At 44.6% G+C, this 15883-nt stretch overlaps 1 protein-coding gene across 1 annotated transcript in view; it reads right to left on the reverse strand.

The window, feature by feature from the left end:
- Positions 1-15883, reverse strand: part of CDH4 (cadherin 4) — a 423679-nt gene that overhangs the window by 86570 nt on the left and 321226 nt on the right. The window contains exons 5-6 of the mRNA XM_048321825.1: positions 13072-13227; positions 4985-5129 (exon numbers count right to left, since the gene is read on the reverse strand). Of these exons, the coding sequence (XP_048177782.1) occupies positions 4985-5129; positions 13072-13227 (301 nt within the window). The remainder of the gene's footprint in view (positions 1-4984; positions 5130-13071; positions 13228-15883) is intronic.

Below are 15883 nucleotides of genomic sequence, written 5' to 3' on the forward strand. Positions count from 1 at the left end.
GAGGGAATCTCTGCTGGCATAGAAATAAAATAAACAAACTGGGACACCAGTAGAATAATCAGCTTTTAAAATCCTTAGGTTTTTTTATATACTGCCTATTTTTCATGAGATTTCTTTAACTCAATTTGCCACATATAGATTTGGCTCCTAGCTATTTCATTTTTCACGTGGCATGTTATCAACAATTATTCTATCAGAGTTCCATGGACTCAGGAGGACATGGAGAAATTTTAAATTACAACATTTAACATTTCTCAGGTAAGAAATACTAATATTCCTTTATTTTGGAGGACTCTCTATACTCAGCACTCTTTCACACCACTCCCAAGGAAGGTGGTAGGAATTAACTATCCTACAGAACTCCAGAAGAATGAAGGGGCTGGAGTTTAAAAGAAGTCACTTGGACTTGTGCTGTTGACTTGAAAGGGACCAAGATGTATTCAGAGAGTTAGTGAAGTGGAAAGGATGAATGGGAATGGAAAAGGCCAGTCTGACAAGAACAAATTGTTTTGGAGAGATGAGTTAATTTTTGACAATCTTTCTGTTAAAACAAAATAGATACAACCCAGAGCAAAGCACTCAAGCCGCTGCAGAGCATTTCACATTGACCTTTTCAGAACTGAACGCTTCAGTTAAGTAAGACATCCACATCCTTCCGTGAGGAAGGGTTTGCGGTGGTTATAGCAAAACTAAGCTTCTGCAGAGATGGAAATAATCTTTCTCCATCACACTGTTGTTTTGTGATTAAATTCCCTTTCTTCTTTTATATTTAAGCATTTTCATGCTATCTTATTGAGCAATTTTTTTCCGGAGACTGTAGAGTTTCTCCTGAAAGAGGCCTCCCCAAGGACATCGCTGGGATCCCGCACTGGCCGGCAGTACAAGTTCAGGGGCTGTGCTCACAGCAGGCAGCAACTGGTGCTGTACAGGGTGGAATATCCCACTCCAAGCCCCAGGTCCTTCCTGCTGTAAGGAGCTGGTGTGATGCAGCTTGGAAATGTAGGCTTGGAAAAGGCAGCAGAATCCTCGCAGGGCAGGGAGCGCTGGGCAGCCGAGCTCTGCAACCTGTCCCGCTTTGTCAGTGCTTGAAAGGCAACGCGCAGCTCTGGGAGAGCTCTGCTGATTAAGGCTGCCAGAGGGAGCAGGGGAATTTCAGCTCCAGCTTGCAGCTGCATTTTTAAAACTTGGCTGTGTTCTTCACATAGAGGCAAAGTTCAAAGAGGCAGAACATTATTCAACATGAGTAAAACATGGTCTTTTAAGATACACTTTCAAACAGTGGCGCGTTAAATCAAAACAACTCGTGAAGGGGGAGAGTGAGGAAGAAAGATGGTGCTGTGGAAAAGGAAATCCTGCATCACTACTCCTGTTCTGCATTTTTGGAAGGGCCTGCATTTACACATTTCAATTGCCCAGCTACTTGACCTGAGGCTAGATAAGCTAGAAATGCATTAAACTGTTTTTCCAGAGAGTATCAGAAAAGGAAAGATGCAATTCAGTTTAAGAGCCAGCACATCTGAGGGTGTCCAGGGGGCCAGTTCTCACTACAGAGAACTTCACCAAGAGTGAGCTCCTAATTTCAAGAACACTATGCTACGGCTCAAGACAGCATTTCAATTAAGTTATTATAATCTTAACCAGCAACAACAACCTATTATAATTAATAATACTTGATGATTTCTTTTCTATTCCCGTCAAGGGTTGCTTCAAGGTGACTCACAGAGAGCACGCTCCTCAGGAACCCAGGCTGAGTGCTCTGCAGGCTGGGAAGCCCCTTCACTTAAACCCCATCAGACTGTCTAATGAGTCTCTTCACATTGCTGCCAATTTTTCCAGCTCCTGGACAATTCTGTACATCTGTATTCCAGGCTAAAGCAAACGTGCTTCTGTGGGAGGCTGAGTGCCCAGCAGTGTCACACCGTGCCGCAGGCTGGAGCCTCCTTCTGCATTCCTGTTTCCTTGGTTCACTCTACCCTCCTCTGGCTTGTTCACTGTTGAGTCAGTAGGTCACATCTTACTTGGCCACCCTCCATGCCCTGCCCTGGCCTGGCACAAACTGCGGCTCCCTGCCAGGCTCAGAGATGAGGCCCCGCACTCTGTTCCAGGTCACCACATCCCAGCCCCAAGCGGGGACCAGGCTGCGCTTGGTGGCACAGGATCCTGCGGAGGGACAGCCCTGCCTGCTGTGCACACACAGCCCTGCCTTTGCTCCACCCTGGACCCCAGGAGTGCTGAGACAGCACCACAGGGTCCTTTCGTGCTCACCGCAACGGGATCTGCTCAATTGATCCTGCTGAAGCCTTACCCAGGGCTTTCCCCACCGCTCAAGGTCACGGTGCCCTGCTCAGCCTCTTCTCAACAGCACATTTTTGATGGTCTTGCTCTGCAAAATTTCCATTGGTAGAGCTCGAGCTCCATATGTCCTTTTTTATCTGGGTTTTTTTTTTATTAAATCTGGGCAAGATTCCGACTGACTTCAAACAGCCATTGGCTGCTCATTCTAGCTGCCCTCAGAGTCAGCTTTATTTGGGATACTCTAATATTTTTCTCATTAGAGGTGTGCAAAATTATTAAGAACATTGCAGATACTGTCATAATCAAGTAATCCTGCATTTTTAATCACAGCCATTATAAATGGGCATATGGAAGATGTGAGAAATAACAATTGCACAGGATATCCAGGGAAGCATTTTCAGTCCTCAGGCATAGTTCAGCAGCACCAAGCAGAGAAAAATGAATGCTGAACTCCTGTAACATATAACAAGATTTTTTAGTTTGCTTGAAGCATGGATATTCACACATATGCAGATATTTTTATAGATGCATATACATATCTAACTTACTGTTGAATCAGTACTGAATACATTTTGCTGTTACCTCAAAGAATATGCAGTGTCTTTCATTTGTCAACCGCTGCCAGAAATAATCATGAATTCCGGTCACATATTTCTCCTCTTGCAATGGCTGGTGTGGTACCTCCTTAGTTGTTACAATATTCTGAGGCATCTTGAATTATAAAAAAGTTCCTAAATCTTTGCAAGATCTACCCTTAGCTAAATACACGCTTGTCTGTGCACAAAAGAGGGACACACAACTCTGAAGCAAAGGAGGAGTATGCAGATATTCCCTTTAACTCCATGACCTCTCTATCACTTTCTCAAAGGCACAAGATCATGTTTCTTGCCAAGCACACGGAATGAGGGCCTCCGATACCCAAATTCCTAGGAGGCTCTACAAAAGCAAGGAAGAGAAATTCAATACTAAAATAAACCTTTAAAAGAATACCGATTAAACAGGAAAGAGAGAAAAAAACCCCCCGACAAATACATCAAAGACAAATGTAATTGCTTTTGGATAAAAACAGATTGCTTTCTACCTTCCTGCCTTAAAGGCAAGCACTCCAGCCTGGGATAGAGAATACCAAAAATCACTGCTAGAAGCAGAGGCACGAGTATTTTATAGGCAAAATTATCCTTTTCTGATTTAATAGCTCAAAGGCTTATCTGGATTTCAGACAAGAAGAGGATGCAATTTGCTCCTTCTTTGACAGATGAACAGAGCTAGTTAAAACATTTGGGAACACTTTGAATATTGATCTGTCCTCGAATAAGATGTAAGAAATTTGATTTGCTATGGAAATGTTGTCTCAATCTTCAAACCTTGATATGCCCCAAAGTGGCCTTCAAATGAAAGCTGGAAAAAAAATCCGGGAAGATGCCATTAGAGCCGTCAGCTCAGGGACTTCTCACGTTCCCTCCTCCAAACAGGACCGGGATCAGGACTTTGAAGCTGGGACATCACCACCAAAAGGAATCAGGAAGGGAGCTGTACCTATTCTTTGCTCAGGAATAATGTCACTTTCTCTCCCCACCACGTGTCCCCCACAGCTGCCCATCCCTCACAGTGCTGGAAGACAATCAATCACGACTGTGAATCACCTTGTTAAAAACAGTGCCCACCGGAGACTTCCCTGTCACACCTCTGGCAGCAGAGCTGCCGTGATAAATGTTTACTGACACAAACCAAAGTCACGGGGTATTTCACCCCTCAGCTGGCAAACAACTGAGGAGAGAATCAAGGAAAAATCTCCCTCTGATTTCAGACTTCCAATTGTACTGGTGATACAGAACAGTTTATGTTCAAAGAACGGAAAGACTCATTTTAGTTACGCTCAGCAGTGAGCTAAACCAACCCTGCTCCCATATTGGAAACTGCAGAGTTACATCACACTTAAATAACAAATCAACAATAGAGTTAGAAACAGATTATTAAAGACCTTTACAGCTCTGTTTTTTCCAAGCATATAAATGTGCTCATGTAAAAGTCATCACTTTTCCCTATACTGCTTACATCCTCACTCATTTTTCACCCACAAATTTTCTGAAATTCTACCTCAGGTTTTTCCCCATTTTACCCTCTGTTAGAAAAGTCTGTGGGACAGAGGATGAGTCTGCGATTTCAGTGGGAATACTCCCGCTTCTGCAGGTTTGCATCAGGACCCAAGTAACAAAGTGTTTTCTTGAGACAGAGCCTTTGGAGTCTGACTGGATGCCAGATATTGAGTTGGCAAATGACTGAATTAAATATCAAGGAGGAGGATATTGAGCATTTGAGACACAGGGTCAGTGAAAGGCCACTGCCAGACTGGCTTTCAGTGCTCTGTAATTAGCATAACAGCCCTGTATGTGTGCAATGAGTGTATGAGAATGGCGCTACAGAGCATTACTCTGCAAAACTGCTGCTTTTACAAATTTCACAGCCAGGAAGGGACCACCAGGATCCAGGTTCCCTCCAGCCCAAGTCTGCACTTTCTCTTCATCCAGAAAAAGAGACACCAGATTGTTCTCACCTCCATCAGTCTTCCAGCAAGAGCAGCAAGAGCAAACCTCTCCCTCATCCCCTGTGTTCCCAGCAGAGGCCAAGCCACCACACCAGATGAATGGCTGAAAACCTGTGAAACTTGGGGACTTTTTTTCAACTGTACCTGGTTTGGAGCCTTCATCAACAGATCCATTATAGACTTGGTTGATGAACTCTGGCCTGTTGTCATTCATATCAATCACATAGATGTAAAGGTCAATAGGATTCTCCACCTTGTTTCCATTCATATCCACCGCATGAGCCCGGAGCTGGGAATAAGCACAGTGAAAGCACAATATCAGCAACTGGATTTGTTGCAGAATGAGAGACTGTTTTGCAAGGATTGACTTTACATCACAAATACTTTCTCAAAATTGAATGGAGCCAGTATCTGGCTCAATTCCAGGAGAAAGCTCTGACATGGTTTCCATCTACACTCCACTCACAGACAGTTTTTCAGAGCTTAATATAATAACAAAATAATGTTTTAAAGCAGTGATTGTCAGTGGAAACACTTTAACTGTGGTGTAGTGATACTATCTCCTTCACAGCTCACAGACCACTCTATTTTAATTTTTAAGACATATTGAACCTTGTCTGACGATCTGAAAAGCAAATTTTTGCTTAGTTCCAAATAAAGTGAGGAAATGTTTTTGAGTGAGAAGTTTCTTATGAGAACCTGCAGCCTTTCACACCCATACTAAGAGGGATTTATAAGTGAAGAGATTTCAGGATGACATTAGCAATGTTTATTCTTTGTTTAATCATGGTCTCCAGGAACAGCAACAGCTACCAACCCCATTGCTCTGCACACTAAAAGACATTTAAAAAGTCCCTTTTCTTCAAATAATGGGAGCCCCCATGGCACTAAGAATGAAATTTCCTTAGGCTTGAATAAAATATCCAGTGCTGAGGCATTTCAATAACCAGAGCCACAGGGCTAAGCCCTCAGTTAAACTGGAACTGCAGCTTCATCTTATTAGCAATAACCATCAGTAATAATGCCCAGAAACAAGAGCATCTGTTTTCCGAACAAAAGAGACAGATACAGCATGTCAAAATGAGTAATTAATAAAACAAAGCAATCAACAATAGTCTGGAACAATCAGTAACCAGGTGAAAAAAATGGATAGCTTTCTCATTAAAGGGAACAGATGGCTACTCTAAATGGTGTGTGGCTGAACGTGCTGCCGATGTCGGCTCCAGGAGAACTCCCGACAGTGAGGGAAGAGCTGCACCGCCCTTGAGCACGGCTGCCAGCGGGGAGGCATTGGCTGGTTGGGAGTGCTGCAGATTTTGGCCATCATCCCTCTTCATTTCAGCCCCTGTGAGCACTGCTGAACCTCCACCCTGCCACGAGAGCTGGGGACAGCACTCAGGATGGCCGTGTGACATCCCATGGGGCTGCTGGGCGGAAGAACCAAGGCTTCAGAGGATGTCAGAATCACACAATGGGCTGGGCTGGAAAGGACATTAAAGCTCATCTAGTTCCACCCCTCTGTCACACGCAGGGACTCTAGAGCAGGTTGCTCCAAGCTCCATCCAACCTGTCCTTGAACACTTGCAGGGATGGGGCAGCCACAGCTTCCCTGGGTAGCTTGTTTGTGCCAGGGCTGGCTGGGAGAGCGGGGTGAAGGACAGGGAACACACCTTCTGGTGCCATCCAGAGAGATGGAGGCCTCTGGTCGCTCCTAGCAGTTCCCTACACCATTGGGCTGCTGCTGGGAGTCAGAGCTGACATGCCAGGGAGGTCTCCAGCTCCTCTGATGCATGACAAATAAATGTGCTAATTGCATTAGCACTGGTTCCTGTCTTTCACTCTTGCTGTGCTGGTGATTGATGCAACTTTCCCCTTCATGTATGGTGCTCAGAAGTCCAGAGCTTAACAAAAATAACTGCACACCATTAAGATAGGCTGGATTAACAATTAATCAAGCAAAGAGAACAAACTGCCATGTGAAATGAGCTGGGAGAAAAACATTTTTTTTTTAAAAGGAAGTTAAGCAGCACGTTTTCTTTAAAGCCTGAAGAAGTCCAGCTTTGCTTTCAATATAGGATGTACCATTTGTATTTCATGACTTGCAATGCTCTTAATATCTGCATTTCTTTCCTGCATAGGAACTGCCTTGGCTCCCACCTGTTGAGCTATCCTTCATCATGTCAGATGGAGCAATTCAATAACTTTACAGTCAGAGGCCAGACTGTCTTTGAAAAAAAGTAATTCGGAGCTAAAATTAAAGTTATTATCTTCAAACTGAGGCAGCATTGAGCTCTCTCTTACAGCATTTCCAGCAGCGGAAATGGTTCCATTCAGAGATAAAGCAGAGAGCAAAGCTGGTATCTCCCCCCTCAGATCTGACTCTCCCCCTGCAAATTTTTAATTACATTTGATAGCTTTTGTTTGAAATCTCCAGGAGTAAGGGATTTCTCAGCAATGCACATCTATCTGCTTGTTGCACTCACTGAGCACATGTACCCATCAGCGCGTTACTGCCTGCACTCAAGGCAAAAACAATTCAACAAGCAAGACTGCAGGAATCTCATCAAACCTGTGGTGACATGCTCAAGTGTCACCCCTGTCCTGAGCCCAACACCAGCACTAGGCTGAGCTATGGGAGGCAGGGCAGTGCTGGGCACACTGGTGTGGTCACTGGTGTCCTGACTCACAGCATCTGGGGTTCCAGGAGGATGGCATCCTCTCTCCTGGCTCCTTTTTTTGGCCTGGCTTCAGTGAACATTTCTACTTTTTTCCTTTAGTGCTCGTTTGCATTTATGTGAACAACTCTCATGTGCCAACCCCTCCATATCTTCCACAACACGTTGCTTCTCTGTGGTCAGTGCCAGCCATGGCTGAGGGAGAAGGGAGTCCGGAGCCAGAGGGTTGAATTTCAACTCAGCTCAATGGCAGCTCTTGTTAAAAAGCATTCCTTGTTAAGAGACAATTCCTCATTAGAGACCATCCTCAGCAGAGAGAGCCAAGGAAGGAGGAACTCCAGGGGGGCAATCTGTCTGCTGGGAAACTAGCTGGGTCTCTAAGGCAGATCTATACTACATTTCCCTTCCTTAATTCATCTTCTCCCTTGTTCTCTTGTCCTACTTTTGGTATTCATGAAGCATTCTCAAGCTGGACAACACACTTTGTTCTGGAGTCATTCTTCAGTTGCTGAGACGGGGCTCATTTCTGCAAGGCACAGTCTGAGTCCATGTGGTGCTCCGTGGCTCAGACTGCCATCTGTGCCCACCTGTGACCAAGCCACCTCTGCCACCCCTATTTTGGTGGTAGAGTGATGGAGGGGAGGAAAAGCAGATGCATGGGAGTGCTGTGTAACACTGGGTAAGAAACAAAAGGTGATGGTTGAGCTCTGTCAGACACACACATCATTTTGAGCTGGAAAACACATCAGTGAAAGGTCAGTGAGCATCACCTGGGCCGCAGGACGCATGCCAGACATGGGGCACGCACAAGGATTCAAATGGGAGCTGGTGGGTGGCTGAAGAGACAGTTAAGAAACATTTATAAAGTTATTTTGAAATATTTACATTTTCCCCAAGAGGGAGAACATGACAGGAGTGAAGAAGGAATAAAATCAAATGAAATACCTTGCAAAGGGTTCTGAAAAATTAATACATGTAGCCAACTAATCTCTAGCTGATGCATCACTCTGCTGTACCAGCCAAGGAGCTGGCTCGATATTCTTTAACAAATATTGCTTAAAAGTATGACAATTATTGCTATCATATTCAGCAGCAGCTACCACAGGTCTCTGAGGTTTTCCTACTGACAGTTTCCAGTGTAAATGTAGCTGTTGGCATACAAATGATTTGGTATCATGATTATTGATTACACTGGAGGCTGGTGGTATCTGAAGGTAGTTAGTCAAAGTCAACACAGTGAATTGTGTTAAATATGAATATTACTTAGGCACTAATACTACTAATACAAATATACATTATCAATCAGTGACAGAGCCTTTAAGCAATAAGCATACAATGTCATGCCTAATTTGTGTGCTCTTAATTGTGATTAAAAGTTCAATTTAGAGCATTGTGCCACAAATGGCTGGCATTACTCAACATGGTTCAAAATACTGGAATTAGCTCTTGCATCCCTTAATTTGTAGTAAAATTGTTTTGTTCCTTTGCATTTAAAACAACTCTTTGTCAGTCTATAACCCACCTGCTCTGCTCCAGCCATTTCTGAGGGAGTATTCCATCAGCCTGATGCTGACAGTGCACACATATGTCTGTAACTGGATTAGAACTTGCTTCAAAGTTTCCCTATAATGCATATTACTTGAGTATCATAAGCAATGATTACTTACTGACATATTTATGCCGATGTCTTTTGAAAACAGAGCTGGAAAAACATCTTGGAAAACTAATGTATCAATTTTCTATCCTTTGTACTTGCCAGGCCTAACTGCAGCTTAATATGAAACCGGTGTCTCGATCAGAAAAGACATTCAGAGCCACTAATTCTGTCAGCAGCACAAACGGGACTTGGGGAGCGCAGTTAAATAAGGCCAAGAGAATCCATGCATATTAAATGTCACTACCTGCTGAAACTTATTTGGCATGCAGTGAACATTTTAAGGGCTGACTGCAAGGGAAGATGCAGCACACACCTGCTGCAGTGAGATGGCAGAGAGATGTGGGGAATGTGCCCCATGGCTGTGTGTCCCATGGCTGTGTGTCCATCCCATGGCTGTGTGTCCTTTGGCTGCATGTACCATGGCACTAATGATGCTGGGGTGGCTCCAGGGCATCACTCAATGCCCCCTGTGCAGCTCCACACCACAACATGGTGTTGGTTAAGTGGCTGCAGAGCCCGTTTCGCTTTTCTCTGCTCGTATTTTCAGCTGACTCTGCGTCTGGGATGCCTGCAAGGTCCCTGGAGAGTTTGTGCTCTGGTTTGGAGTGCAGACAAAAACAGATGAGGCCAAAATGCAGCTGAACTTGCGATCACTGGGAGTGCCAGCACACACAGCACCTGGGCAGGGGCTGTGACTCCCAGAGGTGCATACATCTCTGCATACCTCAAGCTTGGAATGATCCTCCCTAAAAGTTCACGAATGATCACAAAAACAGGGGAAATTCTGCTGCAGAACTCCTGATCTAATTAGAAAAAATCTGTTTCACCTTAGGGAGCAAGGCAGGTTTCATCAGCAGAATGGCTTGCTGAATGCAGGGAGAGTTAAAACACTAGTATTTTAAAAATGGTAGTCCTGAAGCAATACAGATAATTATGCATAAGAAAATATGTGTTGAAAATGTGGGAGTTAATGAAACAGAACTCTTGATATGTAGCCTCACAAACACTTGCAAATTATTGTTCTTTCTTTTATAATTAGTTTTTAGATTACCTGGGAACAAAAGCAGCAAGGACAACACTCGACAGTGACAGAGATGCTTAAAAGATTTGGTTCTGTTTGGGCCTGCAGAAAACCTGAAGCTGCATAGGAGCAGCAAGGCTGCATCAGACACAGAGCCCATGTCCTGCTGGGTCAGAGGGACCAGGGGTGCCTTGCAGCTCCACTGACATTCTCTACCCCAGCTGAAGAGCAAAGGTACTAATTCAAGCTAAAGGAAACTACAGCAGATGTCAAACCAGTTTAAAGGCAGCCAAGCTCTCCAGTTCAGATCCAAGCCTACACCTCAGTCACTGCTCTTCCAGCACTCACTTCAAACCTGGCTCCATGTTGCCTTTCCTATTGGTTAGGGACTGGGCTCTATGAAGTGGCATAAATTCATTGACTTCTTCAAACCTTCCACCAGCCAAGACTTTGGACTTTATCTTCTGTCTGGAAACTGGCGAATTTTTTTCCAGTTTCCATCATCGTTCATTCCTACTGTAAGCTTTTGCTCCACTGTTTGGGTCATTGCTTTGTGCATGGTGTACTTATAAATGCTTTGTAAAGGGTTAGTAAATGAACAACTGATGGTTCAAGAAACCATCAATCCATTGCTACTGAGGCTGAAAGATCTAAAGGTCATTTACAGCCACAACTTAAAATGTTCTCCATCACCTTCTACTGTTCTGCTAACAAAGACTTTTCTATCATTCAGTATTACTGTCTCTAAGGTCTCATAACATACTTATCAGTTATTCTCTCTGTAAAATACATCTTCCTGTAACCTTCAGAGTACGAATATGCTTATTTACATATGGATGCCACTAGTTCAAGCTTTCTGTGAGGAACAGAAAGGGCTAGAAATCCTGTGGTATGTATAAGGCAGACTCATCCCGTCACCTTTGACAAGACAAGAATTCAATTTACTGAATTCACCGTGACTGGTAGGTTCAGTTCATTTTTAAGGGGCACAGGGGTTGTTATGATGGAGGACAAAATCTGTTTCATCTCATGTTTTTGACTGAGAGTGTCTGATCGCAGACATCACAGCGGCTCCATCAAAAGTCTTAACTTTTTTATTATTGACTAGACTGTTATAATAACCTGGCACAGCTGAAACAATATCAACAACGCTGAGATGACACACACTTTATCTCAAATATTTCCTCTCCAAAACAACCTCTCTTCATATTTACCTAGGCACGACAAACAAAATAATTGTTCTTGTTCACAGAGGATAAAATAATTTTTCTTCAGATCTCCTTCTACCCAGGGGAAATCTCTTTTTCCACCCAACTAAAGAGGTAATCTATTTTCTTTATCCTTCCACCCCAGCCCAGAAGCTGTGTCAACATGGTTAACTGGATACCTGATAAAGCTGACAGAATGTGCATCTCCGACGGCGCAGTTCGGGATGAGGTGTCAGTGGAAGTGACCCGTGTGCTCCGCTGACATTGGAGCATCCCTGTGAAGGGCTATTACCACGCCAGGAGATGGGGCTAAGGCTGATAGCAATCCATGAAACAACCTTTCACAACCACTCCAGGAGACAACTAAAGCGCAGATGCAGAAAATGTTTGAAATTTTGCCGGGCTATCATGCAAGGGGCAACCGAGTTTTTTAGCAGCTTGTGGGACTGGATCTGCTGTGCAATTACATTGGGCAATAAAGAGGCTGGGATTTATATCAAAACATAGCAAACAATTACACTGTGAGCATTCTGAAGGTAGAGCACTTTATGAACTAGGATAGCACGAGGCACCATCACTTTTGAGTGTAATTAATCTTAATTAATTCCCTGATATTTAATATTAGCCTATATGCGTATTTAAAAACCTATCTGACACACCCCCATCATACTGCCTGAACATCTCCTGGTGAATTAAAGTGAAAAATGACTATAGCAATTACTGCATGTTTAGATGCAGTAATGATTCTTAAATTAGTAATTTCCCAAGACATGCTAATGTAGTGACTGGCTTCTCATGGTTTTGGGTGGTTCAGTCTACCCATAAATTTGCATGGATTTAACAAGCAGTGTGAAGTTCCACCATTTTAAACAAATGACTCTAACTTTGTGTCTGAAAAAGACATCAGTTTATCTCCACTTTTATAGAATCACAGAATTGTTTAGGTTGGAAAGGCCCTCTCAGATCAAGTCCAACTGTTCCTCCAGCACTACCAAGCCCATCACTCAACCATGTCCCCAAGTGCCACATCTACATGGCTTTTAACTCTCTCCAGGGATGGTGACTTCACCACTTCCCTGGGCAGCCTGTGCCAGGGCTGGATAACCCTTTTGGTGATGAAACTTTTCCTGATCTCCAACCTAAACCTCTCCTGGCACAACTTGAGGCCATTTCCTCTTGTTCTGTCACTTCTTACCTGACAGAAGAGACCAACCCCTAGGTGGCTACAACCTCCTTCCAGGTAGTCACAGAGAGTCATGAGGTCTCCCCTGAGCCTCCTTTTCTCCAGGCTGAGCCCCCCAGCTCCTTCAGCTGCTCCTCATCAAACTCACTCTCTACCCTTTCCCAGCTCTGCTGCCCTTCCCTGGACATGCTCAATGTCCTTCTTATGGTCAGGGGGCCAAAACTGACCCCAGAATTTGAGGTGTGGCCTTACCAGTGCCCAGCACAGGGGGACAATCACTGCCCTGGTCCTGCTGGCCACACTACTGCTGACAGAGGCCAGGTGCCATTGTCCTTCCTGGCCACCTGGGCACACGCTGGCCCACGTTCAGCTGCCACCAACCAGCAGTTTGCACTGGTTTGGCTGATTTAGCACGTCCCTTGTTGAACCCAGCAATTCTGCTTTGAGCTGGTGAGCCCAGCTAAAAGTCAAGATGTCTGATGCTCACATGGTAGGAAGCTCTTTCTTCCCTGTCCATCGGGCGTGTCACGTACATCCTGCCAGACACAGGGTCAATGTTGAAGACTTCCATGGGCGGCTGGTCAGCTCCCACTCCGGTGATGCTGTATCTGATATGGATCTCTTTGTCCTTATCGGAACGGATCTGGAGGAAATAACAGAGACAAGAATCCATAAGTTCTGGACAAAAGCCATAAGGATGTTTAAGCACCTTTAGAGATCTGAGCCTGAAGGCTGCAGAGGTGTAATACCACTGTCAATCTTGACAAGGGAGCTGAATGTCAAAGATTTGGCGAAAAGCCACAAAAAGTATATTCCACATAGTTTCAGCTGCTTTACTCTTCTTTAATTCCTGAGAAATCGTTGAAATTGTGACTTTTTGAGTGAGATGTGGAAGACCCTAAAATGCACAAAACCCACTGTTTACATATTACTGAAACCCCAGTCTCCTCAAAGTGTTCAAATTTTTCAGCCATACCCAGAGTCTCCCGGCCATTAATCACTTCTGAAAACGCTGCCTGCAAGCTCCCACATCGTATTCTCAAACCTGGTGACTCTGCACACAAATACTCCCATGAAATTCAAAGAATGGGGCTGTTTGCTCCTCTTTGTCCAACCCTGCTGGCTTGACAAGGACGAGCTGGGAACGCCCAGTGGGATGTTACCATTTCACTTGATTATTTGTTGAGGAAAAGCATGTTTTGGACACTGTTTCTGAAAGCCTTTCCCTCCCTCACCTTGAGAACAACACTGCAAGCCGAGTACAGCACAGCAAGTTCCATGAACCTTGGCTACAGAGCCAAGGAAAAAAGAAGGGAGGTTAATATGTTGTCCTAGCAACCGTGACTATCTCTTTAAACACAAATTTAATTTTCTGATCAAATGCTGAAAGAAGTTCTTGCAACAGCATGACTATTCCCAAAAGAAAGTGCAAGGTACAAATAAATTACCACCCCCTGCACCATCACAAAGTGTCTTGGCACTGTAAAAAGCGATGTGCATAAATTTTTCCCTAACAGGTCTATGAATACAACGAAGTAGTGGGAAGATAATAGAGCCCTCGTAGCTGAGCGCACGCTGGCAGCTCTGCTACGGCACCTGCACCCTTGGAGGGGCCTGAGCGAACTTAGTGGGGTGCTGTGTCCCCCAAACAGCCTCGATCTGGGGAGAGAAGGTCATTTCCCAAGGGAAGAGGAGGCTTTGTTTGTCAGGCAAAGGAACTGAGATGGGGCTGTGGGCTGCTCCACACTCCTCCCATGTGTGACCTACTGCTATTCCTTCCTCTCCTGACACAGGAGGCCGACAAGATGCTGAACGTGTCAGTGCAGGGCAATATCAGATCCCTGGCCCCCAGAATCTCCTTTGATAGCTTTGTCCAGATCTGCTCCTGCTAATGGCTAATCATGTCAGTTATTACAGACACCGCCAGGATTGATCCGTGTGGCACCTGCGCCCCTGGAGCTGCAGGTCAGGGAATAGAGACAATTCCATTTGTCTTCTCTCCAAGGATTCACTGCTTGTTACGCTGTTAGTATTGAGGAAAACTGATTGGACTTACACTGGTATAGTCACTTAAAAGAGGGCCTGGGGACACTGAAAGTGCCCTCATGCTGCACAGGCTGATTTTTCCAGGTTTATGTGGGGCTAGTGGGTATTTGGAAGAGAGACCCAAGTAGGCAGCCACGAATCAAACTTTCATTAGCAAATCTGGGGGTGAGGAAGGGTATATTAAAATCAAGCCTTGCTGCACAGCTGTGGTTTTGGTGACAGCAGCTGACCCACCAGATCAACAGCTGAAGACCACAGCCCCCCTTTTCAGAAGGTCGGCTCTGCCCTGCCAGAGGGAAGGGCTGGAAATGGAGCTGGTGGCAACGTCTGTGCAAATGCACAGCTCAAGTCAGGGAGTTCAAGCTCCAACTCACTGCATCCACACCTGGAGCCAGGCTTAAGGTAAATGAAAACAGGAAGACACTGCTGGACCTCCAGCTTTGAGCCAGAGTGGGGATCCCATCTTACAAATTAAAGACACACAGTTGTGTGTCTTTATCAGTGTGTGTCTGCACAGCTCCAAACAACCTGTAATGTAAATTTTCCCTTAACAGAGGTGGGAAAACCCCATAGCAACCCAATCAAGGCATCTGCACTTCTCCCCAGCCCCAGCCTGGCTCAGCTATGGCTGTGCTTGAGCACAAACACCAAAAAGCTCAGCAGTCACTCCAGGGAACCAAAATGGGAGCAGTTTTAACCCGAATCACAGAAGGGGAGAGCCTGTCAGTGGACATTTTTCTGCTCTATTTCCTGTTGCATATAGTACCCAGATCCCATTGTGATAGAAGCATTAGAAATGCATAGAGGGAGACAGAAACAGGGAAAAGGAGCCTGGATTTAAATATTCAGTGCTAAAGGCACTATATTTTATTTTGGGAAACGCAGATAAACAGAAGCTCTCGAAGAAAGCTATGTACAGTTTAATAAAGTGCACGCTATAGGATGTCCTTGCAGCACTTTTATTAGCATTAATAGGGTCTAAGCTGTCTGTATGTAAATCCTTGCAGATGTAGGAGATGAAATATATCATAAGACCCACACGACTTACCCAATTATACTGGGAGAAATCCATGACCTAATTATACCGCACTGAGCAAAACAAAGATGGGGGAAATATATTGCAAAGATTCAGCAATGACTCGTTACTTGCTGTTAATTGCAATCATAGCACAAGGGTTTGCCTGCTACCTGTACTTAAATCCATCTCCAGGAAAAATACAAGGGTGTGAAGTGTTCAGAAAAAAATCATGTAA

Source organism: Corvus hawaiiensis, chromosome 17, assembly GCF_020740725.1.
Source record: "Corvus hawaiiensis isolate bCorHaw1 chromosome 17, bCorHaw1.pri.cur, whole genome shotgun sequence".
Classification (NCBI taxonomy): Eukaryota; Metazoa; Chordata; class Aves; order Passeriformes; family Corvidae; genus Corvus; species Corvus hawaiiensis.